The sequence below is a fragment of the Poromitra crassiceps genome (assembly GCF_964638095.1).
Source record: "Poromitra crassiceps genome assembly, chromosome: 12".
Taxonomy (NCBI): Eukaryota; Metazoa; Chordata; class Actinopteri; order Beryciformes; family Melamphaidae; genus Poromitra; species Poromitra crassiceps.
The window spans coordinates 44,715,624-44,734,817 of NC_139632.1; the positions used below are offsets into that span (position 1 = coordinate 44,715,624).

The following is a 19,194-nucleotide window of genomic DNA, read 5'->3' on the forward strand; positions in this document are numbered from 1 at the left end:
TTTGCAGAGATAGAAAGCAACTATTTAGATCTACATGTACTCTACTCAAGTTATTCTACTTGAATAGAGTAGAACAGCAATGCTACATTTTTGAGCAATTTTACTACGAAAATAGCGCTATAGGAGCTGCAGCGATTAATCGATTAGTTTAAATCTATCGCTATTTTGATTTAAAAAAAACAAGAAGAAAATATCTAAATTCCCTGATTCCAGCTTCTTAAATGTTAATATTTTCAGTGTTTCTGTAACTCCTCTATGACAGTAAACTGAATCTGGGGACTGGGGCTTTAGGAAACACTGATCGACATTTTCCACCATTCTCTGTCTGTTTGTCTGACATTTTATAGACCAAACGACTGATCGATTAATCAAGACAATAATTGACAGATTGATCGATAATGAAAATAATCAGAGATGGGAAAAGTACACAATTTCTTTACTTAAGTAGAAGTACAGTTAATTGTGTAAAAAAAAGATTGGTAAAAGTACAAGTACTGATTCAACTTAATTACTCAAGTAAAAGTAAAAAGAAGTGCAGGCTCTGAAATGTAGTCAAGTAAAAGTAAAATATATTTTCTGTGCAAGGTGAATAGAAACTCACATCATATTAATATAATTCAAATACTATTAAACTTAAAAGATCCCTTCAAAACATCTTTTAGGATGCATAAAGACTATACTTTGATTAACAATTTGTGTATGTTTTTCCACTCACAAAAAAGTCACTTTTGAAGTCGTGGGTTAGAGCCTCGATCCGTTTTGAATAGGGACAGCCAGAGGAAAGAGTGATTTAAAGCACTGTGAAAACCTCCCTTAACCCTCGGGGCCCCCCTGTGGCTGAAAATGGAGGCCAGCTCTGTTGCCAGCTGTTCTCTGCCGGCCCGGTTGTTTTCCAAGCTAGAGAAACCTGGGACTTTACCGAATTTAAGTTTTGTTGTGAGAAACTCTGTCAGAATTCTAAACCAGGTCAGGAGTGTTTTGAGTCTACCAGCTGTTTTTGTCCACACACCAATTTGTCTTGGTCACCCTCTTTCAAATTCGTCATCAGGAAAAGCCTGCCACGCTTGGAGTGATAAGGGACTGGTTTTCATCAAAGACCTATACATAGATGGTAATTTTGCATCCTTTGATCAACTAAAGTATTTGTACTTGTTACTTCCCATCTCTGAAAATAATAGTTGCAGCCCTAAGCACTATGCTTACAATTTGAGTGTTTTTGCTTTCTATGATGGCAGCTTTGTGATTTGTACAGTAAATAAGAAGCAGACCCAAACACTAGGCTGATGATGGTGATGACCCTTCAAATATTTGTGTTCACTTCTCCCTTCATTGTGTGTGTGTGTGTGTGTGTGTGTGTGTCGGGGGGGGGGGGGGGGGATTTGGAGCATTCACAATATGGACAATTTTCATGAAGAACTTTTTAAGAGTAGGCCTATATATTCTTTAGTAAATGTGTACTAATTTACCAGTAGTACTGAAATTTTCCATTAAATGTCCATCCCTTTTATGAAGGACTTTTCTCGCCTGTATAGAGATAAGACCCTGCAGTTGCTGGGCAGTATAGATTTGATTAATTGTATTTATTTTTGACACCAGGATTGCTGGTTGACATCAATGGGAGCTCATTGTCGCACTGTATTTCTCCATGGCAAATCTGTAGGCATGTGACGGGGTGGCCCTCTGACACCTTTACTAGTCTGGCTTGAATCCAAATGTCAGTAAATTCACAATGATAAAAGGTGGTCATAAACACCGAATGGTCTGCCATGAATATTTTAGAGCCCTGAATATCATACAGAAATGTCCTCTGGAAAACCACAGCCAGAACAAGCCACAGATCACCTCCGCAAGAGGCACGACACAACTTAAGCCCCTTTTCCTGCTTCTTTTGGCTTTTCCTCAGGCCTGATTGGATTGATTTGTCATTTGCAACAGAAAGAGCTCGGCCACGGGGCTGTGGATAATCCAATTTATCGCTTTGCCATTTATTACACATTTCTGTGGCTTTTGGGTCCAACGTCACATCGATTCGTTGATTGCTTGCTTAGCTGGGTCCTAATGAGCTGCCGTTTGAATCACTGCATAATCACCGCCCTAATTCACTCCCTCGCCTCCGCTTGCACTCGCTGTCTGCTCGCTGCTATGAAAAAAGAATGGAGCGAGACACAGCTCTCCAAGCAAACAATTAGTAACATCATCCTTGAAGCAGGGTGTCATACTAGCCTTTAATAAACTAGGCTCGCCCGCTGCGCGGCCTCGACCGCTGTGTGGGCTTCACTTGCTCCCTTGCCCACCCTGCAGCTCGCCCGCTGTGTGGGCTCACCTGCTCTTATGACATCACTGATAATGTCACAACTTCGCATCACTAATGACATCACATTTGCTCTTATGACATCACTGATGATGTCACAATGCACAATTGCTCAAGTGACATCACTGATGACATCACTTCTGGGACTTTATGACATCACTGTGTGATGTCACAATGCCTCCTATGACATCAGTGGGCCAAAAATTGAAACAGAGACAGACACATTGCCCACATGCTCCCTTTTACTATACTAGGCATCTCTCGCGCTTTACGCGCGCTCGCTCGCTGTGCGGGCTCGCTATCTCGCCTGTCCTACAGCTCGCCGAGCTGGCCCTGCAGCTCGGCTGCTGCGCGGCCTTGCCCGCAGCTCGGCTGCTGTGTGGCCTTGCCTGCCCTATTGACGCGTATCTCCCTGTCTCTCCCCCCCTCTCCTCTCCCTCAGTCTCTTCTTTTTGGTGTTTTATGGCAGTTCCGGCTCGTTGGCAGATCATCGCAGTGGATCTGTGTGTGTGTGTGTGTGTGTGTGTGTATGAATCAAGAGGCAGTGAACAGCGAGATCTTGGGAGAGCCATTTTTCGAGCTCTTGAAATGTCGGGAGAGTCGACAGCTGCAACTTTGGAATCCTTAGCCTACATTTTGACATTTGTAACCAGTTAGGCGAATATAAGATTTGCCATCCTATTCACGTGCAGCTTTGAGTTTATCAGACGTGTGGAGAGCGTCACTCGAGGACAGATGGGAGAGCAAATACCAACAGGTGAAGGTTTAGCTGGGTTTAGCTTGGCATTGATCACGCCTGAAGGAGGGCTTAGGGAAAAGGGTGTAGGCTGCTGGAGGATAGTGGAGCTGCATGCACAGAAGACTTGTCAATGCAGGTTGCAGAGAAATGAATGATTGACCATGTAGGCCACTATTCCATTACATTACACAATACAAAATAAACAGATAAGTATGTAGGCAGGCTCAGGCTGTCAGACAGACACATATAAAGACAGATTGACAGATAGGTAGGTAGACATATGATAGGAGGCTAGATTGACAGATAGGTAGGTAGACAGACAAAAACAAGACAGTCGAAGTGGTTTTCAGACAACATTTCTTTAATACAAAGTCAACATATCTACATACACAGTGGTTTTAAACCAATTATTGTTTCAGTTAGAAGTAACAGTTTGAAAGCGATAGCACTTGGCCCTCATACAAAGGAAAACTATTTTGCTGAGTTTGGGTTCTTTTTCTTTTTGTTGGCTGTTGTATGTATATGTTCTATTCTTTAGATGTAATTTTTCTCTTTTGTTAGTTTCCCCCCATATTCGGCGACATATTCCGGTAGTTTGGCGGCTGTTTTCAAAAGTCTAGCATCTTTACATGAAGTCAAAAGAGTAACACGTTGCACAAGCTTCCAAACACTTCCACGCTTTCACTTTTGGCATGGGCCTTTTACCAGTCTATTGAGTTCCATCGGGGCGGAGGGGGGGGGGTCCTCAATTCAGGATTTAGTTTGTTATGAAACATCTCAAGGTTCCCACTATTCAGAAAGGACGTGCTGGAAATGTGAATTCCCAGCAAGTTTTTTTGTTGTCTTTGTCTTCCATTGGTTGCATCGCATGGCTCGGTTTCATTGAGTCCAGATTTTTTTTCTGCATCCCATAAGAAAAACACATGGTATGGTTCTATACAAGGCTTCAAATGCTCTGAGGAGAAAATAAATCATCATGTCATGTTTCAGGAGCAGAGAGACCAAGCAGTCTGCACCCACATTGGCGTTGACAACTGAACAAAGTATGGCCTTTAGCATAGCTGTATTTGTCCAGGATATTTATGGTTTCCATCTTGGCATTTTAGGCAGTTGGACAACTTGGGAGTTAATGGGGGATAATGGGAAACTAGTAAGGAATGCGGTCGCTATAGTTTCTCCTAGGCTAGGAGAGGGGGCGGACTATAAAGAACCTTACGAATTTGGACATGATGGATAATCAACACCTTTGTAATTCCAGACTTAGGAGATCAAATTATACATAATCGTACATTTAGACTCTCATGGTGTGAAACAGGAGACAGATTGCTTTGGCGATATCAGTGACAGTCCATCTTGTCTCCGATGAGCTGTCCTAAGGCCAGCGTAGGGGACGTTTTGTCCACAGTGGCCGGCTGGCGGTTTCCAAAGGTCACCGGCCACATTCATATATTGTGATTGAGAATGTAATAATAGGCCCTCCAAATAATGGGTGGTTACCTGCTTAAATGGCCAGTAGGGTCGACTAACGTCCCAGCCAAAATGTACCAGCAGATGGCTGGTTGAGGACATAGGTATGGGAGCAGAGGCTGGCAGGTGTCCCAGTTTAACTGCTAGCACGGGGAATTAAGGCAAACAATATAAAGCAAGCAGTACTGTAATTAAAGAGCAGGGAGCAGGTTGGACAAAGAATGGTTCAGAAGGAGAGAAAACAGGCTTTACAAACACCAGGAAGTTGGATATGAGCAGAACTTCCATCTTTGTAATTCTGTCCCCACTTTTAAGTATGAGATCTTGAGGGTCAAATTATACAAATACATATAATCTATATATTTGTTTATTTACAAGTATTATATTCTGGATCATAGTGGATATCTAACAAAATGAATGATCACATTATGTCTGAAAAGAAGGAAGTAAAGGAAAGAAGAAGAGAACAACTTAGAGGATTTTCTTAAAAACTGCGGGGGGCCAAAGTCTGTCGATGATCATACGAGGTACAGTACGTCAAGATGGGGTTGATATAGAAAAGGAAAGGGGAATCGTCGTGAAATTCTCCACTGATTAGATGGTTTGTAGACAGTTCATCAACAGTAGCTCATAAAACAAACACAAATAAATCAAGAGAATTATTACTAATGCCTACAAGTTAATGACAAGAACGAATTTCAACCAGCTTTAAAAACACCATCTCCTTATCGGCACAGGGTCTACACAGTGGTAGAAGTTAAAAACGGGGTGTGGGGGGTCAGGAATGGCACTTGGCCAATCACATTGCCTCGCTGTTTCTAAAGAAACACACTAGGTTGTTAAGGTTACCATAAAAAAAAAGTTAAATAAAAATCAAACAAAAAATATAGATCATAATGTCATGCTCATTTGTACTACCCACTGCTCGTTAACAAGAGCAATGCGTGATACAAAAAACAATAGGAAAAAATAAACCATTGATGAATAGGATAAAAACTAAATTCATACTGCTTGGATATATCTTTATATTCTGCATTTAAATATATATGCATGTGTGAGTGTGCGATATACCCATATATGCACACGTACACACAGACATGTTATACTTAGCATTTCTACAGTGAAAAAATAGAATGTCTTTCAACGTAATATGAACAAATAAGCATTTATCTTTTCCTGCTAATTTAAAAAAAATGTGATACAACATCTGTTAAAAAATAACTAAACCAAAAATAAAACGAGTCAGCTATGTAACGTAAAATAATAAGTCATCATAATACAACATTAATGTTTTCATAATGTTACAACAATAAGGCTTTTTTGGAAATAAGAAAAGATTACACACAGTTCCGTCCCTCGCTCCCGTTTGTGTGCGCACCCATCCGAAACCCTTCACAGAAACCCATACACCATGTATACCAAAGCACAGACCTCCAAAATAAAATCAGGGGAATTCGAAAGCTTGATTTTTTTTTTAAATCAGACACATATACATTAGTGCGTCAAATCCAACCTGTAGTTGTTTTTGGGGCATCTGTTTCAAGTGTTTTGGGTGATGTGCAAGGAACACGTATGGGAGAAAATGTCATTACCACATTGTGGCATCGAGATCCAACATGGCGGCCTTTTCTAGTCACCCACAGAGGCATCATCCCGAAAAAAAACAGAGGACACAAAACAAAAGCATCTACTTTGTTCACCCACCTTAGCGAGCACACAGAACAGTGGAACTACAGGTCCGTTTTCAGGCCAAAGTACCGTTTCGTAACTGCAAAAGGCCTGCGCCACTCTTGAGCGTCTATCCCATGAAAGAAGTGAGTACCGAGGGAGGCTGGGGAAAGGAGGAGGAGATGGAGAAGATCGGGGGAAACCATGTCATGTGGAGGCGCTGTCAGTCATGGCTGCCTGGGTGCGAGCGGTTAGGAGAACCGGCACCTTTTTGTTTCCCCACACCAAAGAGTCCCACGTACAGCATACACAAGATAAGCAGCATGTTTGGTTTTGACAGTAGGGGGAAAAGAATAAAAGAAAAAAGAAAGATTACAATTTATCGTAAAAGACAGTAAGATATAAATGATGATGATGATGATGGGTGTTGGTCACTGTACACGGAGAAAGCCCGCTTTGCTGGAGGCAATCCTCATTTGGTGGTTTCATTGGCTCCTCAAGCTTCACACCCACCAGATTATCTCTTGTTCAAAATGGTGGATGATATCGCCGAAGCCCCATGATGCAATGGTTCCAAAAATAGGAGGAGTGATTGTAAAAAAGGATACTAATCACTGGACACGGTCGCTCCCGCCATCACCAATCGAACGACGACGCAGCCGGAGCTTCTCGCGATGACCAAGATTTTCCCCAAATTTCTATGGTGACTTGAGGCTACGTACGGTGTAGATCGTGGGGTCCCGTTTCAACACGCTGGGGTACGTCTCAGCTTGGGTTGCGTGGGGCACTGATTCACAATGTATCAATATGTGTTAGCAACACGGTGAGATACGTGTCCTTGCTTTCTCCCCGACAACCGGCGACCGCAGCGCCGTCTCAGAACAGGCAGTCATGTGATGATTACATCAGTAGTTGTGGGTGTTTTTCCAGACGAATGAGGCGTACCACTAGTAGGGCAGAGTAAAAACTCGGGGTTGATTTGATGCCAAATGGGAGTATTCTCGTGCTAGTCTCATTTCCACTGTTTCGATGATGTTGTTTCTTGTTCGGGTGACCAACGTTTGGAGACAATCATTCGTGTTCACACAGGCAACCACAATTTGGTCATTTCTCTAGATATCACTCACGAAAAATGTTGATAAAGTACCCGAAAATTCCCCCCATTTAACCCCATCATCACATTATCAAAAAACGATAGAGTCACCCCGTCTAGGCTACATCCATCTGCCTCTCATTGATTTCTTGCGTAGTCACCGTTGCTTTCTCCATCGTCCGTCCCACTGTTGCCGTCGTACCACGTAGATATTTTTGAGAAGAGAATGTCCACGAAATGTTTACAATGTCCTCCACATTGAAACACTTGAGGTAAGGTTAGCAGTCTGACACTTTGATCGGTCCCCGCCCCACAGGTTGAGCCACAGCTTTTGGTTCCTCTCCTCGGGCGATGAGGACGTCAGTTTGTTGGTTTCCTGATGATGGGCAACTGTTCCTCATTTGTGCCAAGGGTCCCTTAAGTCCAATTGGAATTATTCTAAACGGTTTGGTTGCCTAAATGGGGCGGCGTCTTCTTCTAAAACTCTACAATTAGATCCTGTTTGGAGTTATTTGGATTACTTGGGGACATTGGTGTTGTCGTTGCTTTCAAATTTCAAGCGAGTTTCTATGGCTCAGGAGACTGGTGAGGGGGGAGACAGGATTCTGGAGGGGACAAGATGGCTTTTTACGTTGCATAGTGATCAAAGCTTCCTAAGTACTCCAGAGCCGCTTGGTAGCAGAATTGGTACTCATCCTGTAGGGGAAAAAACACAAAAACAACATTCAGAAAAAGTAAAGAAACATCCCAATAATAGTTTTGTTAGTTATGTTCCCCCAGATGTATCCACCATTTGAAAATAATTCACATCAACTCTAAACTCATTGTTCTGTATGTACGGGGAGTTGTCTATGTGCATAGTTGTTTGTTTTTGATGGTTTTTAACGCAGTACTCACAGAAATAAAGACACATTATAAAATGGTAATTCCTTATTGAGTTGAACTGAATTGAGTAGATTTGAATTAATTGGCTGCAGCTAAAAATTTGCTAAGACTTTATAATAATTACACACTATGAAGCATTGTTTAAGTAGTAAATACTAAATTCATCATTCATAACGCCTTGTTCCGGCATTAATAAGGTAGCTAGAAAACATTTACTAGTTGTTAGTTGAGTATTTTGTGTGACCTCACCTCATATAAAGTGAGGACTATCTATGCCTTAAAAAGTATTTACTAATTAGATTGAAAGGCTGGCAATACGTGAAGTACCAGTCCAGTACCTCAAGATTCACACAAAAGTCTCATAATTATTTTCCCTACAGGAAACTGATACAACACAAATTACTAATATGTATTGATGGATGCATCAAGTATTTACTAATACATAAATAATGCTTCATAGCACGCAGTTATTATAGCATTACCAACATTTCTAGATCTCCTAACCAGATGTGACACACTGATGATTCAAACCTAGTACAGCCCTACTGCCACCCAAAATAATAACATTCTTTTATTATTTGTACATAGACAATGTGTGTGTGCATGTGTGTGTGTGTGTGTGAGAGCTCTGACCTCAGTCTGGACCATGGCTGGTCTCTGTGTGCGGAGCATCTTGACAGTCTGGAAGATGTCCACCACGCCTTCATAACGCATCCTCTCCAGGACGATGCTGAGGGTGATGAAGACCCCGGTCCTACCCACTCCGGCACTGCAACCACACACATACACACACACACACACACACACACACACACACGCACACAGACACGCACGCACACACACATTGTTACACGCACACACACACACACACACACACACACAAACACACACACACACACACACACACACACACACACACACATATCCACATATTGATTATTGTCCCGTAGGGAAACTTGTCTTGGGCTCCTACAGCAGGACATCACAATGAACACAGCACAATACACAGTAGGCTATACACTCATGCAAAAAGTGTTTAAATTCACAGAGTTTACATTCTGATTAGACCATGTCCAGACCCAACACCAGCATGTCCTTTGGGCCAACAGGGTGAATATACAGCGTCTGCCTAACAGTTTGGTGAGTGGGTAGGTGCAGCCTCACTTGGTCATTTAGGTTGATAACATGGTTGTATTTCTTTTTGAAACAAGCAGCTTTAAGCCCTGAAGGACAGTCATCTCCTGCTTCCCGCACGCTTTTAAAGCAGGTTCAGCGACGATGATGATGACGGCACGGAGGTAATCTTGCTGTGAATCCACTTTGATGTACGCCCACGTCCTCGTGGGACACAAAATGAACCCCCGTAAACACACGTCCACGCGCTCTCCTCCCCCCTCCCCCTCCCCCTCCCCCGCGCGCGTTACAAAACCTCTCCTCGCCACCGCTCTCCAGAAATAGGGTCTGAGTCTTAACTGGGATCCTGAAATACTTGAGGCCTGCCTCTCTAAGCTGCTTTGCTGTGAAATGACTTCCGCTTCACCAAAGGAACAATAATTGATATGACAACAGATTTATTTGGGCTTCCATGCCATTTCTTTGGATGGAGAGTGAAGATGACGGTTGCTTGCAGAAATTGTGTGTGTGTGTGTGTGTCTGTGTGCAAGGAGCGAGGGGGGGGGGAGGTTGGAGGGGGGATCACACCTGTCTGTCTGTGTGCAAGGAGCGGGGGGGGGAGGAGCGAGGGGGGGGGATCAAACCGACAGTGGAACAAAAGCTACTTATCCTCTCATTTGGGAATAAATTGAAAAGATAACGGAACTCCAAGAACCAGCCCAGCTTCTGAGGGGATGATATTGAGCTTCCAAACCTCTCAAGAGCCTTAGGCCGGAGATATGCTGTACTTGCTTTTGGCTATGTGTTCGCGTGTGTATCTCGCGTCCGTTTAAAGCCTCGGTTGTACAGGTCCTATCCAAAGTAACGCTACCCGTCCCGTACGCCCCAAAACAGACACGCAAGGCAGCCATCATGCACACGTGAACGCGTAGTTAAAAGTATAGTCATATTTTATGCCTACTGAACACTCCTCCACTCCTGTATATATTGTATAATATTGGACTGCACTTGCAATGTTGTGATTGTCTTTTTGTTGTTTTTCCTATTTCTTTATCTGAATATTGACATGACCGCTACGCTGCATACAGACACTAAGACAAACTCCTTGTATGTAATCTTGCACCCTGTGGCAATAAAAGTGATTCTGATTCTAATATCTCTGCTCTTAGGAGCGCCCCCCCCCCCCCCCCCACACACACACACACAAGCCTCACACTATGACCTCCCCCACGCTGCACTATTACTCAACCCAAAGCCTCTTCTCTGGGAGTCGGTCACAGCTTGTCACATGAGTTCTTAAACTCAATCAGAGCTTCCCTCTCTCTCCAAAACACACTCTCTCTCTCTCTCTCTCGAACACTCTCTCTCTCTCGGACACACTCTCTCTCTCGGACACTCTCTCTCTCTCAGACACACTCTCTCTCTCTCTCTCTCTCTCTCGAACACTCTCTCTCTCTCTCTCTCTCTCGAACACTCTCTCTCTCTCGGACACACTCTCTCTCTCTCTCTCTCTCTCTCTCTCTCTCGAACACTCTCTCTCTCTCTCTCTCTCTCTCTCTCGAACACTCTCTCTCTCTCGGACACACTCTCTCTCTCTCTCGGACTCTCTCTCTCTCTCCTGGAATAAGATAGGCTTTCCAAATCTGAAGGCTTGCCGAGCCGTCACAGAATGAGAGGATTTGGTGTCCCCATTCAGAGAAGGTAATCAGGCAATTAATGACAAAAAAGCACGTGGGTCTATTAGATAGCAGCTGAGGAGGGAAAAGACGGGAGAGGAGGGAGAGAAGAGGGCGTGAGCAGAAGAAAGGAAAGAGAAGAAGAAGAAGAGGAAGAGGAAGAAGAAGAAGAAGAAGAAGAAGAAGAAGAAGAGGAAGAAGAAGAAGAAGAAGAAGAAGAAGAAGAAGAAGAAGAGGAAGAAGAAGAAGAAGAAGAAGAAGAAGAAGAGGAAGAAGAAGAAGAAGAAGAAGAAGAAGAAGAAGAAGAAGAAGAAGAAGAAGAAGAGAGAGCAGAAGAAAGGAAAGAGAAGAAGAGAGAGAGGGGATTAAGAAACAGAGTGAAGGATGACAGACGGGTGAGGCGGGCGACAAGAGATGAGAGGGAGTGAGCGAGAGGAGAGGAAGGTGTAAGCTTTCCAATCAGAGGTGACAAAGCCTGGAGCAGGAGAGGGAGGGAGAGCAGGAGAGGGAGGGAGAGCAGGAGATTATTGATGCCCAGTCACTCTCTTTTTCAAATCAATATTCAACTGAAGGGTTTCTTTCCAAAATGACTTATCTGTCTTCTGACAAAAGTGATGCCTACTCCTCCAAACGGATTGACTCAACAAAATGAAAACAAATGGACACCTTTAAAAGGATACCGTATTTCCTCTAATAGTGGCCAGTAGTCAATTAAAAGCCAATAATGGCTGGGGGCGGGTTGTCACAAACAAATAAAGGTCAGCCCCAAATACAGGGCAGGGAAAAGAACAAACAAAGGAAAAAGGGGGGGGGGGGGGGGGTGATGAGGCACAACTAAGAAATTAACTGCTCATGAACTGAACTGCTCATTTTTGGGGAGTGTGAACTTAGTTCAAAATTCCAAATTGTGAACTAAGAAGGTGAACTAGTTCATTTTAATGTGGGTGAGCTGAACTTTGAGCTAGCTCCTGTGAAGTGTGAACTTGCACAACACTGCTCTTCACTAAAGTCACACAGTACGGACTGTAGGCCTATTTATGTCTGCAATAAGCCCACACGTCTCTCTCTCCCTCTAATAACATGTCTCTCTCTCCCTCTAATAATAGCCCTATCGAGGAGAGGAATAACTCAGTCTTATTGGAGCTTCCCTGACACCGCTTACAACCCCCAAGGGGGCATTGGATGGCTGGTGACATCATTGCTTCTTAAAACAGGGCAGATGATGTCATGTTTTTAATGATGTCAGTGTGAGAGAGGTGACACCTACTCTGCAAAAATGATTCATAATATTAAAAGCAGTCGCCACTTCCAAATTATGGTTTCTCCCCAAGTCCGGCGTGTCAAGTTAATGACGAAGGTTACCTTGGAAGATACCACCGAGGGGGGCGGGGGGGGGGGGGGGGGAGGGGCAGAATGGCTGTATCATTTTGTGCCCCTCCCCTTTGCAAATGCCACGCCGCATCTCAACCTTATCAATTATGGAGGCGATGGGCCTGTGGCGGTGCGGTGTCAGTGTACTGCAGTGGCAATAAGCAGAGGTTTGTATCTGATGATGCTGTTAGAGCTGCACCGTAGGAGGTGCTGCGCTGCACAAAATATATACCCACCTTAAGAAGTGATTTAATCTCCTCTTGAGTCTTTCAACAAGAGGCAAAGTCTGCCTGTGGAATGCAGTTTAAAGTGAAACAAGTGGAAGTGCCTTCAAATAAGTCATACCACTCCACTTTTTTTCAGGAAAAGTTGCAGTGTATTGCCATTTTCCACATTGGCATTTTACGATTCAAAACTAGATTAAATGACTTGTTAAAGGAACAGTTGTCCCAAAAATGACCCTGAGAGAAAATCAGTCACTGACTGACTGAAGTCAATGGTGAGTGATTTTCTCTTGGGTTGTGCTGGCAACCTCCCTGTGTGTTATATGGACAAACTTCACCTGTGTTTACACTGTCATGAGGGGAAGTAGATATGGCAGAATCTACATTTTTGGGTGAATTGTGCCTTTAAATTACCTGTTAATGTGGACTTTTACTGCAGTGTAGTGAAGAAAATGCAGGTAAACATGAGGGCGGGGCCTCTTACCTGCAGTGGACTGAGATTGGTCCGTCCTGTCCAAACTGCTCCTTGGTTTTATGCACCTGGCCAATGAAATCAATGAATCCCTCCCCAGATTTGGGCACGCCCTGCTCCGGCCAATCAGTGAACTGGAACTGCCTCACTGTCCTGGACTGGCCATCCTGAAAATACAGAGGAAATGAACAGAGATAGAGAATAGAGGGGAACAAAGCAAAGGAGAAGAGAGGTGGTCAGTGAAGATCTTTGTCAGTTTCCTGTCATGGAGTAGACCTGCGGAAGCTCAATGCATAGAGCAAGGCACTAATCCTACAAGGGTTAGGGGTTGAATTTCCACTCGACCCATTCAGACTCAAAACCTATACTGTATGCACTCATAAGGAGCTTCAGATACCTTTCATGTTTGATTAACAGAAGTCATGTGGCATACTGTATTAAAAGGAAATTCATGTCCTTTATTGACCTCTTCTGGCGATCAGTAGGAACAGTTGGTCTATAATAAATATGGACGTAGCTACAGTGACGTCACCCATTGGTTTGTGGACTCCAATTTTGAAGCCTCGGGTTTGGCATTTTGACCATCGCCATCTTGGTTATTTGGAGCCAGAAGCAGCTGGCGCCAGACCAGGGCTTTCCCACAGAGCCACAGCTCCGTCTGCTATTGGCCCATGATCTTTCCCACAGAGCCACAGCTCCGTCTGCTATTGGCCCATGATCTTTCCCACAGAGCCACAGCTCCGCCTGCTATTGGCCCATGATCTTTCCCACAAGCCCTTTTCCCACATGCGCTTTGTACCGCAAAATGACCGGAACGTGGTCTAATGCCTGCTTGTGAGAAAGTAGTCGTGCCGGTATAAGCGCGACCCCGTCATCGCGGACATTTCACCAGTTTCGACCAAGTCAGAAGAGCGGTATGCGCTATAGCGGATACAAGTGAGAAACGGATCCAGTCATTTTCCGCGACACCGGTCCTTCTCTCATGTGGGCGAGGTGTACACACGTTGCTTAACGTTCACTTCCAGCGTGCATCATCTAATCATTTGCGCACATCAAAGCAAACTACTTCCACATTTTCGCTGTGTCTGTCCTGTGTGGCTGCTCCCCTCTCTCGAGCAGAGGGGAGGGGGGAAATCGGCTGTGTTTATTTTACGCTGGCTTGACGCTGCTCTTGAGTCAAACGAGTGTGATTTTATTGTGTGGCAAGTTTTGCCGACCCCCCAAATAAGCTCCCCCCTCCCCCGCCCCCCAACATACCGGCTATTTGACGACAAGATTCTCACTTGCGAACGCTGAGGTGTGAAGGGAAATTCAGGGAAATGTCCGATATTGACTTACAGGTAATTTTACGGTACGCATGTGGGAAAAGGGCTACAGAGCCACAGCTCCGCCTGCTATTGGCCCATGATCTTTCCCACAGAGCCACAGCTCCGCCTGCTATTGGCCCATGATCTTTCCCACAGAGCCACAGCTCCGCCTGCTATTGGCCCATGATCGGCGAGTTGCGCGATCACTGGACAGGTGACCTGTCAGTCACGCCGCTGCTTTGTCATGTATTTGACTCTAAATGTGACCATCATTTCCAAAATGAACATCATGATGGATTGAAGACGACTTGAAATTAGCGATTGAGACAAACTCATTAGGAAAGCGTGTACTGCGGTCATAAATCAAGTGAGAAGTACAGTAATTTCCCCATAGACTTCCATGCAATCTGTCTTCTTTTTGCAGCCAGTGGAGTCGCCCCCTGCTGGCCATTAGAAAGAATGCAGGTTTGAGGCACTTCCGCATTGTCTTCATTTTTCACGAACAGAGCTTGGACGCAACAGAAATGTGTAGTGAAGAGGTGAGAGTACACCACAAAGCAAAATTCGGTAGTAGTCATAATAATGCTTCGTCCTTCGCTTTTTTTGGCTTGAGAACGAGGTATTTTAGCCTTTGTAGCTGAACTGTCTCATAACGCCGGTGGGGATGGTGAGTGTCCTGGCAAGGTAATCTTTGAGTCATTGGTATTGATCGACCCCCCCGGGGGATATATTAAATGCCATCGACCCCCCCCCCCCCCCCCCCGGGAATATACGATGGTCTTTTGTGCTACGGGGCAATAAAAGTTTTACTTATCGCCCCTTTAAAATGAGATAGGCACTGCTGACGCTCCTGTTGAGTGGAACTGTCTGGAGTTCTTAACTTCGCTGAACAATGACAATAATGTAGAGGCACAGACGAATACACACACACACACACACACACACACACACAAAAAGTCTCTCCTGATGACCGTGTGACAGCTTGTCCACTCCAATCGTCTATTTTCTCTTGTCGTTATTTTGCGTGCGGCACAAGTTGGTCCCAGTTAAAGCAAATCAATAGTGTATCTGCCGTGACGAGACACCATGTTGAATGGGATACTCCTGCCATCTGATCGATGGAGCGACCTGACGGATGAGTGGAGCGAAGGAGGGAAAGGAGAGGGATTGGATGTTGAAAAAAATAATCCTGACAAACTGACATGCACGCTTCACAAAATAGCCTTCTGAACAATTTAATCTTGTATTGATTTCTTAACAGCTTGTTTCACTTAAAACAATTGAGAAGAATCTGCCAGTGGTCTATTTAGTTCTACTATTTCATATTGAGACTTTTTGTGAATCAGGTGACATTATCCAGGAACAAAATGGAGCATTCTGCCTGACTCTGCCAGTGAGGCCTCAATAATAGACTAATTGATCTGCTAAGATGTAGATGTTTTACAGTGTAACACTGTTTGGACTGTTTGGAGGTGTCATTCTTGAACATTCTCTTCCCATTCATTCCTGTTGGCCAAGTCACCATCTGAGACTGACAAGTCATCAACTGAGACTGACAAGTCACTATCTGAGACTGACAAGTCATCATCTGAGACTGACAAGTCACTATCTGAGACTGACAAGTCACCATCTGAGACTGACAAGTCATCAACTGAGACTGACAAGTCACTATCTGAGACTGACAAGTCATCATCTGAGACTGACAAGTCACTATCTGAGACTGACAAGTCATCATCTGAGACTGACAAGTCACTATCTGAGACTGACAAGTCATCATCTGAGACTGACAAGTCATCATCTGAGACTGACAAGTCATCATCTGAGACTGACAAGTCATCATCTGAGGCTGACAAGTCACTATCTGAGACTGACAAGTCACTATCTGAGACTGACAAGTCACTATCTGAGACTGACAAGTCATCATCTGAGACTGACAAGTCACTATCTGAGACTGACAAGTCATCATTTGAGACTGACAAGTCACCATCTGAGACTGACAAGTCACCATCTGAGACTGACAAGTCACCATCTGAGACTGACAAGTCATCATCTGAGACTGACAAGTCACTATCTGAGACTGGCAAGTCATCATCTGAGACTGACAAGTCACTATCTGAGACTGACAAGTCATCATCTGAGACTGACAAGTCATCATCTGAGACTGACAAGTCATCATCTGAGACTGACAAGTCATCATCTGAGGCTGACAAGTCACTATCTGAGACTGACAAGTCACTATCTGAGACTGACAAGTCACTATCTGAGACTGACAAGTCATCATCTGAGACTGACAAGTCACTATCTGAGACTGACAAGTCATCATCTGAGACTGACAAGTCACTATCTGAGACTGACAAGTCATCATCTGAGACTGACAAGTCATCATTTGAGACTGACAAGTCACCATCTGAGACTGACAACTCACCTTCAGGGATCTTGGCCCGGCGCACTTGGCAATAGCGCTTGACAACGACGTTTATTGGCACCGCTTGGCTTGCCTAATAGTTAGTCCTGCTTGGCGTTCATCACTGAACATTTTTCAACAATGCCATGAGACCAGAAGCAGCCAACTCGCTGGAGTGGGCCAAGTCGAAGTTCTCGATCCAGACAACCAGTATTTCAGTTTACCAAGCGCCAGTGTTTCCAGATTACCAAGTGTTTCAAGACCTTCAAGTTTCTGCACGTAAACTCACCTGTCTCCCGCCTAACAGCGTCTTTCCCTCTATTTCACGACGCAGTGCGTGTTCTCCTTTCTTTCCGTGCCTTGATTGTTTTTCATCGACAAAAACAACATTTTGGCCTCGACGGCGGCGGGGGGGATTAAATATGAAAGAGGGGCAAAGACAACAACACAATAATAAAGCGAGCGGCGCACGAAGAAAGGAGGCAGTAAGAGAGAGGGGAGAGTTAAACACAACCTGAGGGCCCACGCCGTGCAGGAAGAGAGAGGGGAGAGTTGAACACAACCTGAGGGCCCACGCCGTGCAGGAAGAGAGAGGGGAGAGTTGAATACAACCTGAGGGCCCACGCCGTGCAGGAAGAGAGAGGGGAGAGTTGAACACAACCTGAGGGCCCACACCGTGCAGGAAGAGAGAGGGGAGAGTTGAATACAACCTGAGGGCCCACGCCGTGCAGGAAGAGAAAGGGGAGAGTTGAATACAACCTGAGGGCCCACGCCGTGCAGGAAGAGAGAGGGGAGAGTTGAACACAACCTGAGGGCCCACGCCGTGCAGGAAGAGAGAGGGGAGAGTTGAACACAACCTGAGGGCCCACGCCGTGCAGGAAGAGAGAGGGGAGAGTTGAACACAACCTGAGGGCCCACGCCGTGCAGGAAGAGAGAGGGGAGAGTTGAACACAACCTGAGGGCCCACGCCGTGCAGGAAGAGAGAGGGGAGAGTTGAACACAACCTGAGGGCCCACGCCGTGCAGGAAGAGAGAGGGGAGAGTTTAACACAACCTGAGGGCCCACGCCGTGCAGGAAGAGAGAGGGGAGAGTTTAACACAACCTGAGGGCCCACGCCGTGCAGGAAGAGAGAGGGGAGAGTTAAACACAACCTGAGGGCCCACGCCGTGCAGGAAGAGAGAGGGGAGAGTTGAACACAATCTGAGGGCCCACGCCGTGTGGCAAATTGTGTGATTAAGTACGTGACCAGCTCGCTAGAGAGGCATGTTGAGGTGTGGAGTCTGTGCTATTACTGCTGCACACGGTCATGTGACGCACACACACACATTGCACACACATGCACACGCACACACACACACACACTCACACAAACCTATTTGGGGTTAAACCTAGTTTACACACACACACACACACGCGCACGCGCACACGCACACGCGCACACACACACACACACACACACACACACACACACACACTCTCTTACCCTGGCGTCTGTGACTTTGAACTCTCGCAGGATGTACTGGGGCATGTTGTACTCGGCCATGGGATCCACCACAAAGTACTGGTACCGGGCAGAGCGCTCTGCGGGCCAGTACTGATGGCACTTTTCCTGTTTGGGGAGGGGTGTAGGGGGGGTGGGGACAAGGAACAGGTTATAAGGTATCTGACCAACTTCAATTTCTATTCATACACAAAGATTTTCTTTCTCAAATTTACAAAACATTGAAGGATTTCAAGGACCCATGTAACCCTGTATGCAAATACTGGTATGTGTTAGACTATTCTCTTAGTGTTTATGTGTTTGTATGTGACTTGCATGTGTTATGTATTATGTGTTGTATAAACGTGTGTGTGTGTGTGTGTGTGTGTGTGTGTGTGTGTGTGTGTGTGTGTGTGTGTGTGTGTGTGTGTGTGTCCTACCCGTCCCATCTCTCTCAGTTTGGTCAACATGACTACGATAGTGGAGTTGTTCTCCCACAGCATCCTCCAGAAATCCTCTGTGGTCTCCGCCAGAGGGCCCTGTGTGGCGATGTAGGCCTTCTGTTGTCTGCAGACATACACACACACGCACACGCACACACACACCCAGACGCACACACAGCCAGACGCACACACACACAGCCACACATAGCCATTAGGCCTCTATTATCAATCAATACCACTAGAGAACCAAACTTAAAAGTTCGAGCTGATATCAAAGAGCAGAAATCCATTGCTTTTACTGAGCACAAACAACAGAGAGTTGGGTCATTATTTTGGGGATTGTTAGACATGAAAGCAGTTTGAAGAAGTTTGCTGCTTGAATAATGAAGGCGTCCTCCTCTCACCTCTGAATCCCATCCACCTCTCCTTATCTGCCTCCTAATGTGCTCCTATCTTCAAGTTCAACCTCTCTGTTATTTCTCCTATTATTCCCTCAGCACTTCTTCTTCTTACATCATCACTTGAAGGTCACGCGAGTGTT

At 45.0% G+C, this 19,194-nt stretch overlaps 1 protein-coding gene across 1 annotated transcript in view; it reads right to left on the bottom strand.

Moving 5' to 3' along the window:
- Window positions 1-7,905: 7,905 nt before the first annotated feature.
- Window positions 7,906-19,194, bottom strand: part of LOC310786583 (receptor-type tyrosine-protein phosphatase S-like) — a gene marked incomplete at its 3' end in the record, with an annotated part of 381,361 nt that continues 370,072 nt past the window's right edge. The window contains 5 exon segments of the mRNA XM_083647811.1: window positions 7,906-7,974; window positions 8,797-8,932; window positions 13,032-13,186; window positions 18,214-18,339; window positions 18,651-18,777. Of these exon segments, the coding sequence (XP_083503937.1) occupies window positions 7,906-7,974; window positions 8,797-8,932; window positions 13,032-13,186; window positions 18,214-18,339; window positions 18,651-18,777 (613 nt within the window).